The sequence below is a fragment of the Mesoplodon mirus genome (genome assembly GCF_964341445.2).
Source record: "Mesoplodon mirus genome assembly, chromosome: 19".
In the NCBI taxonomy this organism is placed as follows: domain Eukaryota; kingdom Metazoa; phylum Chordata; class Mammalia; order Artiodactyla; family Ziphiidae; genus Mesoplodon; species Mesoplodon mirus.
Genome location: NC_138995.1, coordinates 62122057 through 62142836, shown reverse-complemented (window position 1 = coordinate 62142836; position 20780 = coordinate 62122057). Strand labels below are relative to the sequence as shown.

Below are 20780 nucleotides of genomic sequence, written 5' to 3'. Positions count from 1 at the left end.
GGCCTGGGCACCCATCGGGGTCTGAGGATGGAGAGGTTGGGGGTCTGGACACCTAGGTGGGAGGAGGGAGGGGCTGGATTCCCAGGCCGCCAAGAAGGAGGGGTGATCCAGCTGGAGCATGGCCCGCCCCAGCCCTCACGCGCCCCGTTATCTCGAATCCTGGGCAGGGAGAGGAGGGGGCAGCAATATATTTAGTCTCTGTCCTCGCCCTTTATCTCAGTGTCCTCAGTGAGGCTTGAGCAGACCGGACGAGACAGAAGCCCCAGGGGCCTTCAAGGTCACTCCGGACGCCCCCTCACTGACCCTCCAAGAGCCCCTTGTCCCCTGCTCTGCCTTCCGCAACCCCTGGCCTGAGACTCAGCATGGAGGACTGGTGAGTGAAGATTGGTAACCGGGACTCCTGAGGCCCGAGGCAGTGGCGGGTAGGGGGGTGATCTCCCGGGTTCCTGTGAGGGGTGAGAGGCCTGAGAAGGGAGGTAGGGACAGGACTCCTGGGCATCGGAATGAGGTAAGAGTCTGGGAATCCGACCCCTAGGAGCCGAGAAGCGGCAGCTGGCGGGCCGGACCTGTAGGTCAGAGGGGCCTCTGGGGTCCCTTAGGACACGGCGTGGACAGGACCCAGGCCTACCATTAACCCCCTTTTCCTGGTTTCTCTCCCTCCAGGAGCGACGATGTGGTAAGAGTCAGCGTGGGCTGGACCCGCCTGGCCGGGGAGGGCGCTGCCGGGAGGGCTCTGGGGCGAGAGGCTGCAGCCCTGGAAGACTGCATGGAGAGGGGCTGGGGAGGGGGTCCCTGTGATGACTCAGCTCCGTTCCCCCAATCTCAGGCGGGGGACCCGCGCCCCGCGCCACCCCCTGTACGACGCCGCTCCTCAGCCAACTACCGCGCCTACGCCACGGAGCCGCACGCCAAGGTGAGGGCGGGGCCAGCGCGGTGGGCGGAGCCGGGAGGGACTTCGCAGGGTCTGGATTCGGATTCTTAGGTTACCCGCAGCTTGGGGAGGAGAGGCGGAGCCAGGGCCTTTACCGGTCTTTGGTCGTGGGCGGAGCCCAAGCGGATGAGGCGCTTCAGGGGCGGAGTTTATCAGAGGGCTGGGCTCTGATTGGTGAGAGCTTGCCTATGGACGAAGTCCCGCTGCCCGTGGGAACTGAGATTGCTTAGAGATGGTGGGGGGAGGTGCGTAGCCAGAGACACCACATTGGTGGATGGGAATGAGGGGCGTGGCTTCCCGTAGACTGAAGGCTGGAGTTGGAGGCGGGACTAAATCTGGACCTGGCTCGAGGGGGCGGGTTCTGAAGCTCCTCCCGGCGTCCTCCTGCGGATCCTCCTCGCTCATCCTTCCTTGCTCTGTCTTACCCCGGCAGAAAAAGTCTAAGATCTCCGCCTCGAGAAAACTGCAGCTGAAGGTGCGATGCGCCTGGGGAGAGCGCCTAGGTGTCTTCAGGGGGCGGGGCTTGGAAGTTGGGTGGGGCTTCGGAAGAGCAAGTGGGCGGGAGGCCCTGAAAGGGAGGGGCGGGGCCTTGGAATGATGGACATCAACCTTGGTTGGGGGCAGGTCTCTGGAAGCAGGCCTGGGATTAGAGGGCGGGGCCCGGCGGGGGTGGCTATCCCGCTCTGTCCTCATCCCCCATACCTGTGCTGCCGTACCCGTCGTCTCCTCCGCAGACCCTGATGCTGCAGGTTGCGAAACAGGAGCTGGAGCGGGAAGCAGAGGAGCGGCGAGGAGAGAAGGGGCGCGTTCTGAGCACGCGGTGCCAGCCTCTGGAGCTGGCCGGGCTGGGCTTCGCGGATCTGCAGGTACCGGCTCCAATCAGGGACTCCTGCCTAGCCCAGGATCCGAGGTTCCTACTGTCCGATCTTGCATCCCTTAGGACTCAGGGGTACAGTTACTACGCCCCCTTTCTGCTCAGGACCTTCGGGTCCAAACTCCCAATTCTTACCCTCAGGAGTTCAGAATGTGGCCTGCAGCTGCCTACAATCTCAAAACCCAGAGGTCGGTTCCTCCAACCCACTCCAGTCCAGATTCTCAGAACACCTGGCTCTGGAGTTCTGCTTTGTTCGCAGTTCCCCAGGGTCTGGCTTCAATCTACTCCTCCAGGACCAGATGTCCAGGTCCCCAGCTCCTCCTCCCTCAGACCCCAGGAGTCCAGACCCCCAGCCTTCCCCCCACCACGCACACTGCATTCCTCCACCAGGACTTGTGCCGACAGCTCCACGCCCGCGTGGACAAGGTGGATGAGGAGAGATACGACGTGGAGGTGAAAGTCACTAAGAACATCACAGAGGTGGGAGACGCTGGGCTGTCTGGGTCGCTTCAGGGTAGGGGGTGATGCCTGGGGCTCTGGTCTCAGCCTGGACCCTTGCAGCTGCTTATGGTTACAGACACTAGGAGACCCAGGACAGCTCTGGGAGCCTGTCAGGGAGGGGGCGGAAGGCTGGGTACAGTACGGTCAGGGAATGCTGTTCCAGGCAGAGGGAACAGCACACGCAAGACCCAGGAGATGGGAAAGCGGAAAATGTGTTTGTGAACATGTGTGGCTGGAGCCTCAAGTGTTGGTAAGGGAGTTCAGGTGTGGGCCAGGGAACTGTGAGATGCGTGTAGCTGGACTGGGATGTGTCAGTAGTTTTCAGAGATGAGGCTGGGGCAGATCAGGTTCCAATTTCAGGATGGGGAGCTTGGATTTTGTCTCGAAGGTGGTAGGAGCCTAAGCTAGGTAGAACCTGGATCGGGATAGGAGGGAAGTGCAGGGTGGGAGAGTGAGGCAAGGAGGAAGTGGGAGGAGGAGCCTCCACCACCCTTGACGGCTGCTACCAGATCGCAGATCTGACCCAGAAGATCTTTGACCTTCGGGGCAAGTTTAAGCGGCCCACTCTGCGTAGAGTGCGGATCTCTGCGGATGCCATGATGCAGGCACTGCTGGGGACCAGGGCTAAGGAGTCCTTAGACCTGCGGGCCCACCTCAAGCAGGTGAAGAAGGAGGACACGGAGAAGGTGAGTGTGGCTACAGGTCCAGGAAAGGGGGTGCTTAGGGGAGAAGGTGTGTGTGTGTGTGAGCAATTCTAGGGACTAGCCTGAGGGCAGGTGGCACTGGGAGTTGTGGGGAGAAGTATCTGGTAAGGGTCTTCCACAGGAAGTACAGGAGGGGCACAGGAAATGCAAGAGGAAGACAGAATGTAGAAGCGGAAGACAGGAAGTCCATTAGAGAGAATGGAAGTGGCAAGGAGTCAGGAAGTGCATGATGTCTCCAGGATGTTCATGAGGGAGACAGGAAGTCCAAGAGGGAAATGGGACGTGCAGGAGGAAGACAGGAAGTGCAGGAGGGACACAGGAAATGCAGAGGAGAGACAGGAAGTGCAGGAGGGACACAGGAAATGCAGAGGGGAGACAGGAAGTGCAGGAGGGACACAAGAAATGCAGAGGGGAGACAGGAAGTGCAGGAGGGACACAGGAAGTCCAAGAGGGAGACAAGAAGTGCAGCAGGGAGACAGGAAGTGGGGCAAATTGGAAGGGATCGTCTAAGGGGACAAGAAGTGTTCCAGAACCAGACTCTGTGATGGGCATCCAGAATAGAGTGGCCCAGCAGGTGGGAGGGCAAGTGGAGGATATCTGAGAGCCTGTAGACCAGGAAGACACCCTAACCTCTGACCCGATCCTCCAGGAAAACCGGGAGGTAGGAGACTGGCGCAAGAACATCGATGCGCTGAGTGGAATGCAAGGCCGCAAGAAAAAGTTTGAGGGCTGAGCCGGCCTGTGCACAGCCCTGGCCCTGGCCCTGAGGATGGCCCCGAGGAATAAAGCTTCTCTCTGAGCTGGGCGTGGCTGTGTGTCTATTACCAGGGGGGCTTAGGTGTGAGAGAGGCGGGAGAACTGAGGGCCAGGCTCCCCCAAAGCCACAGGGCACATCAGGAGCAGAGCTGGGTCTCCACGTGGAGCTGCACAGAGGTGCCGAGACCAGGGCCCAAAGGCAGACACACAGAGACACGGACAGACTGCGTCAGAAACCCAAAGGGAGAGGGAAAACAGGCAGAGATTCATAGGAAGCAGTGCACAGAAAGGGGAAACAGAGACAGATACACACAGAGAGACGGAGATGACCTCGCCCTGGAAGAGACAGAAATGAGGACCCACAGAGGGAGAACTGCAGATACAAAGAGACACCCCCCGCCCACCACACACACACACAACAGAACTAGAAAGATGAAAACAGACACAGAGCTAAAGACAGACAGAAACCGAGTCACAGAGAAGCACAGGGACACCTGGAGACACAGACACCAATAGCCAGACATCAAGAGAGGCAGATACACAGAGACACCCACGGAAATGCAGAGAGAAAAACTGGCAGCACAGAGACAGGCAGAGTGAAGAACTCAGAGACAGATGCAGAGAGAGCCCCAAAGCCAACCCCTGAGAAACGCATAGAATCAGAAATGGGGAGAGAGACAGACACTGGCACAGAGGGGTGAGGAAGCCCCTGGAGTTCAAGGTTGTGGATTGGCTGGGAAGGGGGAGGGAGATACCAAAAAAGATCAGTGTCCGATGGAGGTGGGGAGTGTGAGGTCCTGTGGGCCTGACACACCCCTCCCCCTCCGCTCCCCTCCCCCTCCCACACCTGTTTCCCTGCTTTAGCGCCTGTTGTCACCAGGGTGGAATCCTGGTGGCAGACAAAGGGATGGGGGTGGGGAGGGGGGGACAGAGAGATGGACAGAGACAGAAGTGGGGAGACGGAGAAGCTGAGACAGACACACACAGAGAAACACAGACGGAGAGTCACAGAGACAAAGGAGAGATAGAGACAGGGAAACGGGGTTTGGGAAGTGGAGGCCCAGAGAGACACGGAGAAAGGGACCCCTTCATGGAGTGAGAAGGGGTCCCTTGTACCCCTTTCATCAATAAGCATCCTCCAAGGACCTACTGCGTGCTGAGTCCAGGGGCTTCAGAGCATAGTGTGCAGTGTGACCTGGGAGATGGGGAGCCCGAGGGTGGCCTGACCCAGCCCGGGGTTCCTGGACAATGCTTTTGGGGTGGAGGAGAGGCTTTGGAACAGCCAGGAGGTGCCTCGATCCCGAAGGTGGAGCCAGAGTGGGGGCAGGGCAGCCTCTGAGTGTGAGGAAAGGAATTCTCTACCCCTCCCTCTCCCTCTGGGGCGGGGCTGAGCCTCCCACTATAAACTGGGGGTGCTTCAGCCTGCCCAGCAAGACTGCCCCACCGCTCACGCCTCTGCAGACGCAGCCTCAGGTAACGGTCCCAGAGGAACTGGGGATGGAAGGGAACGTATTAGGACTTGGGGGTTATAGAAGCTGGGAATGCAGGGTTTGGGTGTCCCAGAATATAACACCTTAGGACCTCGGAGGTCTGAGTCTGAGGGAATCTCAGAAACTGGGAGTCCCTGGGCTTGGATGACAGACAGTCTGGGTGTCAGAACTGGGGGGCAGTGTCTCAGAATCTGGCAATTTAGGAATCGAGGTCGCAGAATCTGATGTCTCATGATGGGAGGTATTAGAATTTGTAATGTCATATTTGGGGGTTTCATGAATCAGTCCCCTGAGTTTAGGCATCCAGATTTTGGGGTCTCACAGTCCTGAGGTTTCAGAATTTAGGGAATGTCAAGACCTAGGGGGTCAGGATTTTAGGGCGCCCATAATCGGGAGTCTCGACAGTTAGAGTCTCAGAACCTGGAGATATGAGGAGTTACTGGTTTTCAGAATTCATAAATTGGGGTCTGTGGGTTTGGGGATTTTGTGGGGTCTCTCAACCTGGGCGCCTTGGGGATCTCAGAGATTGAGGAGTCTTAGTATTTAGGGGTCAGGATGAGGTCTGGGGACAGAGGCTGCTCTGATGTGTCCTGTCCCCTCCATGGCAGTGGGTGAAGGTGAAAGGAGGCGACAGGTGGGCAGATAACCAGCCAAAGGGGAGGGGACCTGGGGTGGGAGAGGGCAGCGGGTATAATTAATTCTCCCAGAACCCCCCCTCCACGAATACTTCTCAGGAAATGTCCTCTGTGTCACCCTCTATGACATCCCCCCAAAATAGACCCTGGGGGTGGGGCAGCTATTGTCTTCGGACCACTGTCCCTTCCCAAATACCTCCTCCTAATCCCTACCCAGATCAGGTTCCTACGGACTTGTCATAAGACAAAAGGGGACAGCTGTGGTCAGGGGGCGGGGGCTGCAGCCCTGGGGCTCTGCCCGGACCGTATCTCCCAACGCGCTGTCTTCACCCACGGTTTAGGAGTCTTTAGGAGATGGGGGTCCCCAGCCCCTCCCCCCTCAGACCAAGGATCCAGACCCCCAGCCCCTCCTCCTTCAGACCCAGGGGTCCAGACCCCCAGCCCCTCCCCCCTCAGACCAAGGATCCAGACCCCCAGCCCCTTCCCCCTCAGACCCCCAGTCCTCCCTCAGACCCAGGGGTCCCGGCCCCCAGCCCCTCCTCCTCCGGACCCCACCCCACTCCGCCTGTTCTCTGCTGTTAATAGGTCACAGCAGGACACCAGGATGTCGGACGCCGAAGAGCAGGAATATGAGGAGTGAGTGATGCTGGCAGGAGGGCTGGGGCCCTGGAGCGGTGGAGACACCTCCCACCTCCAAGGCGCCTAACTCTCCCCCTCCCTCTTTCCTTCCCACCCGGGTCCTCAGGGAGCAGCCTGAAGGTGAGTGGAGAGTGGGCTGGCCTTGGCGGGGAGGGGAGGTGGGGACACCTTGGCGCATCTTAGCCCACCCTGCCCTAAGCCCACCCTCCTGGTCCGCACAGCCCGTGGGAAAAGCTCAGTGGGCCCACTTGCATCTGAGGCCCAGAGGGGTCCCCCCCGTCTAGATGAGACTCGAACCCGAACGCGGGTCTCTGCGCACTCACCCACTCTTACCCCCATCTGAAGTCCCTTCGGTCTCCGCCCCACCCCCACCCGGGCTCCTCACGCCTCCTCTTCTCTCCCCCACCCCTTCCAGTAGAGGAGGCTGCTGAGGAGGAGGAGGAGGAAGGTGAGGCCCTGGACTCCGCAGGTCTGGAGCTGGACGCAGCACCGGGGGGCTGGGTGCGGTGGGGACGCTAGTCCACGGGGTGCAGGCTGGGAGGGGGACGGGGATCTCGATGGCCTCGGCCTCAGCTCCTTTAACAGCCTCTCCCCTCTCTCCCCTCTCTCCCCTTCCCGCATCCGGGCATGGCTGCTCCCCTCCTCCGGCTCCCCAAGTCCTCGCTTCTCCTCCCGCCCCCTCCCCAGCCCCCGAGGAGCCGGAGCCGGTGGATGAGCGAGGTAACCGCGGCTGCTTCGCTTCCTGAGGCCGATTTCGGGGGTCCTCAGGGCCCTGACCTCCAAGATGACTCCCTCCCCTCTCCCGTAACCCGTCCCCGTAACCCGTCCCAGGCCCGGTCCTTTAAGCCCCGGAGAGCTGTCGCGCTCTCTGGTGGCCAAGAAGGGAAATAGCCTCGCAATGGCTTTAACCCGTTCCCTTCCTTCTTAAAGGGACCGACACCCAAGCCTTCTTCCCCAGTCTGGAGGAATACTTATAGAAGGGTTGGATGTGTGCGGAGAGGCACCCCTCCCCCCTCTCATCTTCGCCTGTCTGTTACTTGTCTCCTTCATATACATTCAAAGGTTGGGGCGTGGGTTGTAGCAGGGACTAGCAGTGGGAGTCTGTATCCCTCTGTCCCCAAGGGGGAGGGGGCTGGGGACACAACTCCTGGGTCACCGAGTGAAGAGGGTGCTTGGGGCCTCCCTGCACTGCTAGATCTTGATGGAGGGCAGGAGCTCTGGGTATGCAGAACGAGGGTCTGTGGGTTTGCTTTTTTTTTTCTCCTTATGGTCTGGGGGTTTGGACATCTGGGTTCCCAGAGAAATGGAAGGGGGATCCCCACACCAGTTCTGAATGTATATCTGATGCGTGTGACCCTATCCCTCCTTTATGGCCACCCCGATTTCCCTTATCCTCTTCCCCCCCCATACCCTTCCCCCAGAGCTGCAGGAGAAGGGAACTGGGCTTGTGGGGACAAAGGCTTGGAGGCGGGTCCCTACTTTGGATGTGTCATGCTCACCCCACGAACTCTTGCTAATTATCTTTTTGTATCCCTCCACCAGAAGAGGAGCGCCCCAAGCCAAGGTGAGATCCTGGGGGGTGAGGGTCCCAATCATGTCCTCTTAAATATGTCCCCCACCTCCAGAGATGGGATGCAAGAAAGGCAGAGAAGGAGAGCGGGGAAATGGAAACATAGAAAAGGACAGTGACTCCTTCTTTCCACAAACATTTCTGGTGAACTTCCCGCTGTGTTCGGCAAGAGTCAGACTCTTGCTGTCCTGTTGGTGACACAGACCCAGATACAGCAATGGTAGCGCAGAAGAGGGCCCTATCTGTGCCCTCGGCAATCAAGGAAGGCTTCCCAGGGGAGGTGGTGCCGAGTCCTGAGGGCAGAAGAGTTTTCTAGCTGAAGGAAGTAGAAGGGAGGTTGTAGATGATGAAGCGGAGTAGTGTGTGCAAGGTCCAGTGGCTGGATCTAGGCCAGTGTTTCAGGGAACAGAGGCAGACACAGGTCATTCTGATGAGAAAGATCCAAACTAGGCAGACCAGTGAAGTCTGTGAGAGCTCACCCCTGGAGGGTGCGACACTGGGGACAAAGCTTGGAGATGCAAGGAGGCAGCAATCGAGCATGAGTTGCAGAAATTCTCTGGGACACCGGGGAGCCATGGAAGGGTTCTGAGTAGAGGGGGCCGAGGATCAGATCTGGCTGAGAGCACAGGGGCACATGAAAGCACAGGTGTGCTTCAGTGTCAGGGAAAGCTTGTTGGAAGAGGGAAGGTCTCAGGGGTAGAGTATATCAGGGGAAGGGCATTGTAGGCAGAGCAAACAGAGTGTGCAAAGGCCCGGGGGCACAAAGGCACATGACATGACCAGGGAACTGTAGGATGTGGTGAGTTTTCAAGGGGAAAAGGCCTAAGCTGGAGCAGAGGGCATAGGGTGGAAAGGGGCCACAGACTGAGAGACCCACAGGTTGATGAGCTCAGTTGGGGCAGGGTGTGTGCAAAGGCAGGAAATGTTCAGGAAGCATCTGTTTACTGGAGTCTGGGGTTTGGGAAAGAGCCTGGGCTGGAGACAGAGTTGGTGACTCCTCGGTAATTGATGATAATCGAAGTCACAGGAGTGAATGACATTAATCACAAGAGTGTCCCACGAATGAATCAAAGGGCAAAGCTCTCTTAATTTGGTTAATAGAAATTGTTGCTTTTTATTAAGCCAGGAAAGATGAAGCATAATTTGTTTAAAATTCTCTTTGATCATTGAATGACCAAAAAAGGAAATAAAAAGTCAAGTATATGAGGGTTTTTTTCATTCCTTAAGTTAAACTTTAAAACTGTATTTAAGAAATCAAATCTTACAAAATCCTGGAAGGTTTTGGTAATGATGATGATAATTTCAAGGAAATTAATAAAATACCTATTGATTTTAAAGTGTATTTTATTCAGTAGTTTTGGTATCTTGCCATGGAGGATACTAGCCCAGCCTAGCAGAAAAGTGCAATATGTATAGCATATTTTGATATTTTAAAAGTTATATTCCATAACCATTTTGAAATGCTGGGCAAACATAAAAAAAATCCCATACAAAGTTATTTGCATTTAATTCAGTTAATCAGGCATTTTGAAAGCTAATTGATTAAAACACTGTAATATGATTGAAATTTTGTAACATTTTAATGTTATTTTTACTCTACTGTGAAAAGTTTTTTATACGATATACACACCCTAGTTTATTTTTGTGTCTTAGTGTGGACTTACAAATTTACTACAGGTATCTTGAGCCAGGAACACAATCAGGTTTCAGGCCAGTTTGATACTGGCTATTCTTTTTTTTTTTTTTTTTTTTTTAATTAATTAATTTATTTATTTATCTTTGCTGTGTTGGGTCTTCGTTTCTGTGTGAGGGCTTTCTGTAGTTGCGGTGAGCAGGGGCCACTCTTCATTGCAGTGCGCTGGCCTCTCACTATCGCGGCCTCTCTTGTTGCGGAGCACAGACTCCAAATGCGCAGGCTCAGTAGTTGTGGCTCACGGGCCCAGTTGCTCCGCGGCATGTGGGATCTTCCCAGACCAGGGCTCGAACCCGTGTCCCCTGCATTGGCAGGCAGATTCTCAACCACTGCACCACCAGGGAAGCCCGATACTGGCTATTCTTAATTTTCATGAGTGTAGGACTTCAAGCCAAATGTTATGTCAGTGGGACTGTGCTGTCTGTGGAAGTTAATAAATGATATGATCATTTTCTTTAGACTGGAAGGAGAGTGATAAATAAGATCTGGAGTCATAGGATACTGATGTACAATTTAAGGATTAAAGTTTCTTATAAATCCATTGTGAACAATGAATTATTAAATTAAATGTTGACTTCCTAGTATAAAACTGCAAGAATAAAAATAAATTCTCCAGCTTAAAAAAAGAAAGAAAGAAAGAAACCAAAGAAAGAGAAAATTCTAAGAAGTGGGAGCGCCCAGGGCAGGAAATCAAGGCGAGGACAAGGGCAGTGCCCCAGAGCAGCACCACCCAATACAAATACAATGCAAGCCACATATGTAATAACTTAAAAAACAATTTTTTTTTTACTAGCAGCCTTTTAAAAAGTAAACCCAAACAGGTAAAATTAATCCCAATGGTGTATTTTACTCAACAATGCAATGCAAGCCACATATGTAATAACTTAAAAAACAATTTTTTTTTTTTACTAGCAGCCTTTTAAAAAGTAAACCCAAACAGGTAAAATTAATCCCAATGGTGTATTTTACTCAACCTGTTATAGCCAAAATCTCATAATTTCAACATTAATCCATATAAAACGTTATTAGTAAAATATTTCACATTCAGCAGGGAGGTCAGACTGCTCAGTGTTTCTTCTCTTCTGTCCACTTAGCCGGCCCGTGGTACCTCCGCTGATACCCCCAAAGATCCCAGAGGGGGAACGTGTGGACTTCGATGTAAGTAACAGACATCCCATCCCAGGAGGGGCTGCTAGTCTATAGGGTGCAAAATTAGGAAGAGGTGCCCCTCCCTAGCCACTGTTTTTTGTTTGTTTTTTCCCTTTTGTTTGTTTGTTTCCTACCCCCTTCTTTTGGAATTGTGTCTTGACAAGCCCTTAGTGTCAGAATACGATGCTTTGCTGCCATCTGCTGGAAACGCCATGCATGGCAGACGTCTGTCCCAGCTGTCAACCCCACCAATTCTTTTTTTTTTTTTTTTTTTTTATTTATTTTATTTTTTTTTTTACCTGCGTTGGGTCTTCGTTGCTGTGCGCGGGCTTTCTCTAGTTGCAGAGCGAGCAGGGGCTCCTCTTCGTTGCGGTGCGCGGGCTTCTCATTGCGGTGGCTTCTCTTGTTGCGGCGCACGGGCTCTAGGCGCACAGGCTTCAATAGTTGTGGCTCGCGGGCTCTAGAGTGCAGGCTCAGTAGTTGTGGCCCACGGGCTTAGTTGCTCTGTGGCATGTGGTATCTTCCCAGACTAGGGCTCAAACATGTGTGCCCTGCATTGGCAGGCGGATTCTTAACCACTGCGGCACCAGGGAAGCCCAACCGCACCAATTCTTGCTGCAAAGGGCTCCCCCTCCTGATGCTTCTCAGAAGTGCTGAGAGGTTGGCGCCCTCTTGGGGCACCACCTGGGGTATGACCGTGCTCCCACCCTCTGTCCCCTAGGACATCCACCGGAAGCGCATGGAAAAAGATCTGCTGGAGCTGCAGACGCTCATTGACGTGCATTTTGAACAGCGGAAGAAAGAGGAAGAGGAGCTCGTGGCGCTAAAAGAGCGCATTGTGAGTCAAGGGAGGTGGGGTTCCCCAAATTCTTCTCGCTCCTTCCATCCTTTGGGCCTTGGGAGATACGTTCCCATCCACTACAGACCCAAGGCTGAAACTTTTGGGAAAGTACCCAAGTTGGTGCCCATCGCCACTCTTGACCTACCTTGGGAAGTGATAAAGGGGGTGCGTAGTGGTCCCTGCACCCCCTCATTCTTCTCTCTCCCCCAGGAGCGGCGCCGGGCAGAGAGAGCTGAGCAACAGCGCTTCAGAACCGAGAAGGAGCGCGAGCGTCAGGCTAAGCTGGTGGTGGGTGTTTCCCCTCCTCCCGGGGCCCATATGTTACTTTTTCAGCTGGACACTGCAATTTTCCACTCACGATATTCTCTGTGATCCCATAAAAGTCCTCATGCTATATTATTCAAGGGTCTTTCTGTTGGAAGGGACAGAAACTCCAACCCAAACTGAACTTAGCAGAAAGAGAACTTTATTGGCTCATATAACTAAAAGGTCTAGGGCATGGCTTGCTTCAGGCATGGCTGGATCAAGGGACTCAAATAATATCACAAAGACCCAGCTTTTATCTTCCCATCTTGGCCAATATTTCTGTGGACAGTGTGTCCAGGAGGGTGAGCAACTCATCCTGGTTTGCCTGGCACTTTCCTGGTCTGAGCCCTGAAAATCCTGCATCTCATCAGTCCCAGGCAAACCAGATGGTTCCCAGGCAGGGGTGGCAAATGGCCACCAGCAGCTCTGGCTTAAACTCCTCTTTTCTCTGTCTCCTGCACAAATCCTGGGATGTTTTCAGATTGTTCACCTGTCCACTGTGGAGTGAATCACTGGCTAGTTGGGAGAGAGTGGCTAGAATGCTCCTATTGGTTTAACCCTTGAAAACATGACCTGACTTGGCATCAGGAGTGGCTCACTCAAACCACTTTTTTTTTTTTTTTTTTTGCCACGCTGTGTGGCACGTGGGATCTTAGTTCCCCGACCAGGGATCAAACCCATGCTCCCTCACAGAGTCTTAACCACTGGACCACCAGCGAAGTCCCTCAAACCACTTTATTTGTTTATTTATTTATTTATTTATTGGCTGCATTGGGTCTTCGTTGCTGCTGTGCACCGGCTTTCTCTAGTTGCGGTGAGCGGGGGCTACTCTTCATTGCGGTGCGCGGGCTTCTCATTGTGGTGGCTTCTCTTGTTTCAGAGCACGGGCTCTAGACATGTGGGCTTCACTAGATGTGGCACGCAGGCTCAGTAGGTGTGGCTCGTGGGCTCTAGAGCACAGGCTCAGTAGTTGTGGCACACAGGCTTAGTTGCTCCATGACATGTGGGATCTTCCCAGACCAGGGCTCAAACCCGTGTCCCCTGCATTGGCAGGTGGATTCTTAACCACTGTGCCACCAGGGAAGCCCCCGGCAGGTGGATTCTTAACCACTGTGCCACCAGGGAAGCCCCCTGAAACCACTTTTAAAGAACAGGAAACGGGTGGTGTGGTACGCAAAGGACTGGTCTCCCAAAGATGTCCACATCCTAATTCCCAGAGACTATGAATATGGGAACCTACCTGGCAAAAGGGACTTTGTAGGTATGATTAAGTTAAGGATCTTGAGATCAGGAGATTCTCCTGGATTTTCTGGATGAGCCCAATGTTATCACAAGGGTCCTTAAACAAGGGAGGACCTTTGAAGATGGAGGAAGTGGCCCTGAGCCAAGGGATGCAGGCGGCCCCTAGAAGCCGGAAGAGCAAAGGGAGTGAATCTCCCCTAATGCCTCCAGAAGGACCCAGCCCTGTCCATACCTTGACTTAGCTCATGAGACCCATTTCAGACTTCTGACCTACAGAACTATAAGCTGATAAGCTTTCATTGTTTTAAGCCACTCTGTTTGCAAATTACAGCAGCGAGAGGAAATTAATTCAGGTGGGGAATCCTGGGCAAGTGAAACACCATCATGCCCATCTCACCTGCCTCTCCAGTGGGGAGGGGGCTTTGGTCTGGACCAGCCACTAATTCTGGAACATGCAATGCAGACTTTCTGGATGTGGTAATGCCTTAGTGAAGGCATTCTAGAACCTATTCCTCAGGCTCAAGGCCAAGAGCCTCTTTACTGCCCCAAGTCCCCCAACTCCCATCACAAGTTACCTTCCATGACCCTCTGAGGACAGTCATTCTCCTCTCATGAGACTAAGGAAGAGTAGGTCCCAGAGAGGGTACGTGCCTGCACTGAGGTCACACAGCAAAGATCACCATTGGCCATTTCAGGCTGGAGCATGCAGAAAAAAGCAAGCACATCCCTCCACTAGTTTAATATTTTCCTTGGGGGTGGTATATAAAGTCTCAAAGAGGAGGAAGGACTTGCAGGTGGTCACACAGCCAGGCCTGGAAAGGTGAGGAGGGGACCGTCAGCATCCTTGCCTGTTCTGATATTGACCTTGTTTTATGCTTGGGTCTGACTGATCCCTGCTTCACTCAGTGCAGAAGAGGGCCCCCTCCCACGTGCCCATCTCAGACCCCCTCCCCTCTCAGTCCAGGGTGCTGGAGGGAGGCCCAGGGATTAACCCCTTTCTTCCCACAGGAGGAGAAGATGCGGAAGGAAGAGGAAGAGGCCAAGAAGCGGGCTGAGGATGACGCCAAAAAGAAGAAGGTTCTGTCCAACATGGGGGCCCATTTTGGGGGTTACCTGGTCAAGGTGAGTTCAGCCTGCTAGGGCCTGAACAGGAAACAGGTGGTGGGTATGCAAAGGACTGGTCTCCCAAAGATGTGGGAGGAGGGGCTGGGGGCCCGGACCCCTGGGTCTGAAGTGGGAGAAAATAGGGGCAGGACTCCTGGGTCTGCAGGGGGAGAGGCTGGAGACCCGGACCCTTGGGTCTGAAGGGCGAGGCGTTGGGGGCCCGTTCCCCGGGTCTGAGTGGGGAGGGGCTGGGTGTCTGGGCTGAGGGAGGAGGGGTTGGGGGCCCAGACCCCTGGGTCTGAGGGGGGAGGCGTTGGGGGCTCGGACCTTGGGTCTGAGGGAGGAGGGGCTGGAGGTCTGGGTCTGAGCGAGGAGGGCTCGGGGCCTCGACCCCTGGGTCCTGATGTGCGGAGCCCTCCGGAGGACCCATCCCCCAGCTCACGATGTCCTTTTCAACCTCAGGCAGAACAGAAGCGGGGTAAGCGCCAGACAGGGCGTGAGATGAAACTGCGCATCTTGTCGGAGCGTAAAAAGCCTCTGAACATCGACCACATGGGAGAAGAACAGCTCCGGTAGGTGGGAGGGGCCTGGGTATGAGACAGGAAGATAAGGGGACGCCTGACCCAGATCCGAATGGGCGGAAGCCCTGGTGCTGTGTGCCTTTGGGCAAGTGTCTCTCCCTCTCTGTGCCCCTGTAGACTCCCCTGTGGAACGTTTCACTGATATAGGCCCCCCGTTTTGTGGGTGCCGAGACCTGTAGAGTCTGGGTGATACTACGGAAGCCAGACAACAGATCTGACCAAAAGTTAGGAGATTATGGTGTTTTGATGCCCCCTGGGAACTCTGAATGGGCCCCATCTTTTACCTGAATTAAAGCCAGATGCACTGGCAACAGTTTTCCAGCCAAATCTCTTCTGGATGGGGCTCTGTCTTGCCCTTCACAGCTCACTGTCTGCACAGCCTGCATCTCATGGTAAGCCACCTGAGGGAAGGACGGGGAGGGTCTTTCCTCCAGGGCCCTCGTCTGCGTCTTGACATTTTCTGGCCCAGGCACAGACTTTAAAGTCAGAAACATCCACCACCTCCTAGGCAGCACAGTGATGGGGTTTGGAGCTCAACATCTGAAACCACTTGCCAGGGGCTCAGTGCCGGCTTCACCACGTACAGCTGTGTGATCTTAGGCACGTTGTTTACCTTCTGTGAGCCTTGCTTACCTCACTGGTAAAATGAGGCTATGATAACAAAATCTACGTCACAGAGCAGTGAAAGGTCAGGGGGCTGATCTTCATCATCATGATAATGGCAGCAGCAGCCCCTGTGGAGGGCTTACAACCCTATGAGGTAGACACTATAATACTGTTATCACCCTCATGTTAAAGATAAGCAAGCAACTGGAACATTAAAAAAAAAAAAAAAAAAAAAAAAGAGCAACCCTAGGCACAGAGAGGTTAAGTAACCTTTCCAGGGTTGCACACCTTGCAAGTGGAAGAGTGGGGATTTGAACCCAGGCAGTTTGGTGCGGTAGTCTGTGCTCTTCCTCACTCTTTTACAAAGTGGTGTGATGGTAAATGTTTAACAAGTGGATCTCCAGGGCCTAAAAGTCCACATCTTAGCATTTGCTCATTTCCACGATGTAAATACTCCCACCATGCTGAGGTCAAACTACCAGCGTGAGAACCGTGCACTCGGAGTCAGGAAAGGATGCGCAGATTTGGCTCCAGCCCACCATGTCGCTAAAGTTCCTTTTTCCTCCTCTTTCCTTCCCTCACCACACATCCACTCATAATTTGGATCTACTAATATATTTTGAGGATCTCAGGTTACTTAAGTTTTATTTATTAGATAGAGGTCATATGATGGTCTATAAAATTTTAAAGTAAAATACACCATGGAAGAGACAGCATTTGAAGACCATTAGCTGGCAAAAGAAAACAAAGACTGCTAGTAAGAATAAAAAGAATAGTAATATTTGTCGAATATTTAGCATGTGCCTCGTACTTTATACCTATTCTCTCATTCTATAACAGTTCAAGGCAGTAGATTTTTAACAGTTCAGAATAAGTTTGGCCTCTAATAACTGAGATCTGACTATAGCAGCCTAAAATATAGAGGTTTGTTTTCTCACATAGAAGAAATCGGTAGTCCATAGCTGGTATGGCAACTCTACAAAATCATTAGAGACTCAGGCTCCTATTTTTTTGCTCCACTACTTTTAGCCCAATATTTCTGTTCTCAAAATCACCTCATGGTCCAATGTGGCTGCTGGAGTTCCAGCCATCATATCCAAGCAGCAGAAATTGTAAAGCAGAACCCACAAAGTCTTACCTGGAAGCTCCACCCAATGACCTACTTTCATCCCATTGGCTACCCTACCTGTAAGGGAGATTGGGGAGAGAAACTTTTTAACTGAGCCTACTGCAAAAAATTCGATTTCTAAGGAAGAAAGGGAGAAGGTGGGCAACCAGCCATTTCTTTCACCGTTTGATTTCTACATTTTTCTGGAGAGGGAAGAAGGATCCTAGGGGGAGTCACTTGGCCATAGTCACAAACCAGAGAATTCCAAAGCTGGTATTTGAACCAAGGCTTTCTGACTCCAGGGCCTAGGCCCTTAACCATGCTCATTCTCCCTTAGAGAAACGTGAGCTCTCTGTTTTGGATATGGAGAAGTGGGTGGAGATTTTAAAACCCCTTGCTGCAATTCACTTTGAATATCGTGGCCTCAAATATTAACAAAATGGCACCAATAATGTTGAACTCAGAGACTCGCTGTGTGGCTTTGAACAATTCCCTCAGCCTCTGTGGGCTCATGGCCTGGCCTGGCTCCCTTCCCTGACAGCCCTTCTGCCCTGCCAGGGACAAGGCCCAGGAACTGTCGGACTGGATCCACCAGTTGGAGTCCGAGAAGTTTGACCTGATGGAGAAGCTGAAGCAGCAGAAATATGAGGTGAGACCCATCTCTGCTGGAGGCCAGGCGGGGCTGGGGGTGGCTGGGTGGGGGGCTGGGCTGGGGCTGGGTAGGGGATGAGCGGGCCTGTCCCTCCGGCTGTGCCAGAATCTCCCTCTTGTCTCTGCAGATCAATGTTCTGTACAATCGCATCAGCCACGCCCAGAAGTTGTAAGTGTGAACCCGCCCTGAGCCCCACACCCCTCCATCTGACTCTTGGGGCCTCTCTTTCCTTTCCTCTGGTTGTCCCTTACTCTGAGTTTCAGTTCTCCGCCCCTTCCTGGGGGCTCTGTCTTTGTCCCTCTTCCTCTGGGACGGTCTCATAAGCTGTCCTTTCCTCTCCACCCTCCAGCTCTCTTCTGGGGTCTCAATCCCTGTTTCTATGTCCCTCTAAATCACTGGTTCTCGGGGCGGGGGTGATCTTGCCCCCAACCCCGGGGGCATAGGGGGATGTCTCGAACCTGTCTGGGGAGGGGGATGCTACTGGCACCTGGTGGGTGGAGCCCAGGGCTGCTGTTCCATGTCCTACAACGCACAGGACAGCCCTCACCACAGAACGATCCGGCCCCCGAGTCGCTCGTGCTGAGGTTGAGAAGCCCGGCTTTTCCTCTGTTTCTTGTTCTATCTCCCCTCTCTCCTTCCCTCCCTCCCTCCCTCCCCTCTGCCTTCTCTTCATCTTCTCTCTCCACCTCACTTTTCGTCTTTCTGTCTCTTTCACCCCAGCCTCCCTGATCCTCTCTCAGTCACTCACCCTTTCCTTCCCCCTGTGCCTGTACCCATAAATATTTATCAGCATCCATATGAACATCCTGAGCTCACCCACTGACATCAACTCCTACCCGCCCGTGGGCCTGTGACCACTAATCACGCCACTCCAGGCAGTGAGCCCAATGAGAAGGCACTTGCCGGCCTCTTCCTCTGGCGGAGAGGGCGGGGATTTAGGGGGATGGACTCCCTGAATTGAGGACAGGGACCCATCTCAGAGGTGGGTCAGGGAGGCCTTCCTTCCTGACACCCCTCCTTCTCCTACAGCCGGAAGGGGGCCGGGAAGGGACGTGTTGGAGGCCGCTGGAAGTGAGGATCTGGGCGCTGCCCCCCCACCCTCCTCCAGGCACCTGGGAGCCCTTGGAGTGTGTGTCCCATCTGGGGCTTGAAATAAATGCTCCTCCTGCAGCACCTGCTGTTCTTTGATTGTTATTATTAGAATCTTCAACAATCATGACGGTGATGTGTAAGGTTGAACCCTCACACACAGCTGGCAGGAATGTAAAATGGGGCTGCCGCTTTGGAAAACAGTCCAGCGGTTCCTCAAAACGTTAAACGTCGAGTTACCATAGGACCCAGCAGTTCTGCCCCAATAGAACTGAAAATCTCTGTCCTCACAGAAACTTGTACAGGAATCTTGGCAGCATTACTCACGATAGCCAAGAGGTGGAAACAACCCAAACGTCCGTCCACTGGTGAATGGATACAAGGGAATATCATTCAGCTATAAAAACGAATGAGACTCTGACATAGGCTACAATGTAGATGAGTCTCCAAATCATAATGAAAGAAGCCAGACACAAAAGGCCACACATTGTGTGATGCCACTGATAGGAAATTTCTAGAAGGCAAATCCATAGAGGCAGGGAGTAGAGTCGTGGTCTCCAGGGCCTCAGGGGAAGGAAGGAATGAAGGGCTATGGCTAAAAGGAATAGTGTTTCATTTTGGGGGTGATGGGAGTGTTCTGGAATTAGACAGTAGTGATGGTTGCACAACCTTGTGAATAGACTAAAAAAAAAAAAACCCACTGATCACACTGCTATCTATAAGATAGATAACCAACAAGGACCTACTGTAGAGCACAGAGAACTATACTCAATATTTTGTAGTAGGGTGGTTCAGTGGTTAGGACTCTGCACTTCCACTGCCTGGGGCCTGGGTTCAATCCCTGGTTGGGGAACTAAGATCCCACAAGCTGCAGGGTGTAGCCAAAAAAAAAAAAAAAAATTGTAATAACCTATAGGAGAAAAGAATCTTAATAATATATATATATATATATATATATAAAATAACTGAGTCACTTTGCTGTACAGCTGAAACTAACACAACATTGTAAATTAACTGTACTTCAATTTTTAAAAATGCTTAAATGCACTGTGGCTCTTGAAAACAAAACAAAACAGAAAGCCAAAAGTGGATAAACCTAAAAAAAACAAAAACAAAACTGCCATCAGGAACCGAGATGCCTCCCGCCTTTCTGTTCTGCCTCGGTCTGTGAGGTCACACATGGGTCACAGTATGATTTCTGGAGCTCCAAGCCATCACATCCGCTTCCAGGAAGGAAGGCAGCAGAAGACAAGAAGCCAGAAACGTGCACCTCTCAGCTAAATCAAATCCCTTTCCAAAGACTTTCTGGATGCCCCACCCAGCAATGCTCACTTACATCTTATGGCCACCCCTAAGTGCAAAGATGACTAGGTCTCTTGCTCGCTCTTTAGCTGGTTGGGTGCTTTGCTGCTCCAAACAAAAGCAGAATTCTATTTTTGATGGGCAGGCAGTTAGTGGTCTCTGACCCACCAACCCACATCTTCTTATCTTCTTATCTTTCTGAGGTTATTTTCACCAGCCTTGAGGAGGGCCTGCAGTTCCCAGGCTAAGCATCAAACTTCCAGTGCTAGCATTGAGAGAAAACAGCAGGCTTGAGAAGTGAAAAAAACCTTCATCATGGAAAAGAGAAGGGCAGAGGAGAATTGTAATGAGTGGAATATAAAAGTGCCTGTACAGAGCCGATGTCTACCTATGAGACAGGCCAGGTACACCATCTCAGCAGCTACGAGAGGCAGAGATAAAGAGACAGCCTAGGTCACAGAGCTAGAAAGTGGGCAGAGGCAAGATCAAATCCAGGAGTGCCTAAACCAGAGCTGGAATTCCTAACAATTGTAGTGGAATATAATTTGTTAAATAGAGGTTAAAGTCTAAGCATAGCAACCTAAAGATTCCGAATAGAACTTACGGTGGGATCACATCCCGTAGTAAGTTGTATGGGTTGAGCAGATACCCCAAATTGTGTCTCCCATAAAGAAAAGTCACAAAAATACAGACATATTTACACCAAAACTTACAGACACAACAAACACAAGCATCCAGAAACAGCATACACCCAGCCACAGACATGATCACAAATACACACAATTATCGCAGTTATGCACAGGCACAGAAACACACATAAATACAGGCACCGTAAAAACATACGAATAGTTTAAGCTCCCTGGAGAAGGAGGTGGGTGTGTACCTTGAGTGGGAAGTGTGGGATTTAGGGACTACACATCCCAAGAGCTACCGGGACTGCTATCCCCTTTGTGTCCATCCCAACGGTCTCCAGGCCTCACGGGATTTGTAGTTTATTATTATTATTA

The 20780-nt window shown here is 52.7% G+C and overlaps 2 protein-coding genes across 7 annotated transcripts; both read left to right on the top strand.

Annotated features, from left to right (window-relative positions):
• The first annotated feature begins 250 nt into the window (after positions 1-250).
• Positions 251-3815, top strand: TNNI3 (troponin I3, cardiac type). Its single transcript, XM_082608075.1, has 8 exons — positions 251-373; positions 664-676; positions 827-913; positions 1365-1406; positions 1666-1797; positions 2196-2285; positions 2816-2992; positions 3660-3815. The coding sequence occupies exons 1-8, from the start codon at positions 363-365 to the stop codon at positions 3741-3743; spliced, it is 636 nt and encodes a 211-aa protein (XP_082464201.1). The 5' UTR covers positions 251-362; the 3' UTR covers positions 3744-3815.
• TNNT1 (troponin T1, slow skeletal type) lies at positions 2209-18555 on the top strand. 6 transcript variants are annotated; one of them, XM_082608069.1, is made up of 14 exons: positions 2209-2285; positions 6477-6528; positions 6629-6650; positions 6946-6978; positions 7188-7250; positions 8073-8094; positions 10888-10951; positions 11664-11780; positions 11994-12071; positions 14340-14453; positions 14898-15007; positions 17289-17379; positions 17510-17550; positions 18412-18555. In XM_082608069.1, the coding sequence occupies exons 2-14, from the start codon at positions 6496-6498 to the stop codon at positions 18455-18457; spliced, it is 834 nt and encodes a 277-aa protein (XP_082464195.1). In that variant the 5' UTR covers positions 2209-2285; positions 6477-6495; the 3' UTR covers positions 18458-18555. The 6 variants fall into 6 exon arrangements, with proteins under 6 accessions (XP_082464195.1, XP_082464200.1, XP_082464199.1 ...); XM_082608072.1 differs by having other exon boundaries at positions 2223-2285; positions 6474-6528; XM_082608070.1 differs by lacking the exon at positions 2209-2285 and adding an exon at positions 4881-5239.
• Positions 18556-20780: the final 2225 nt, after the last annotated feature.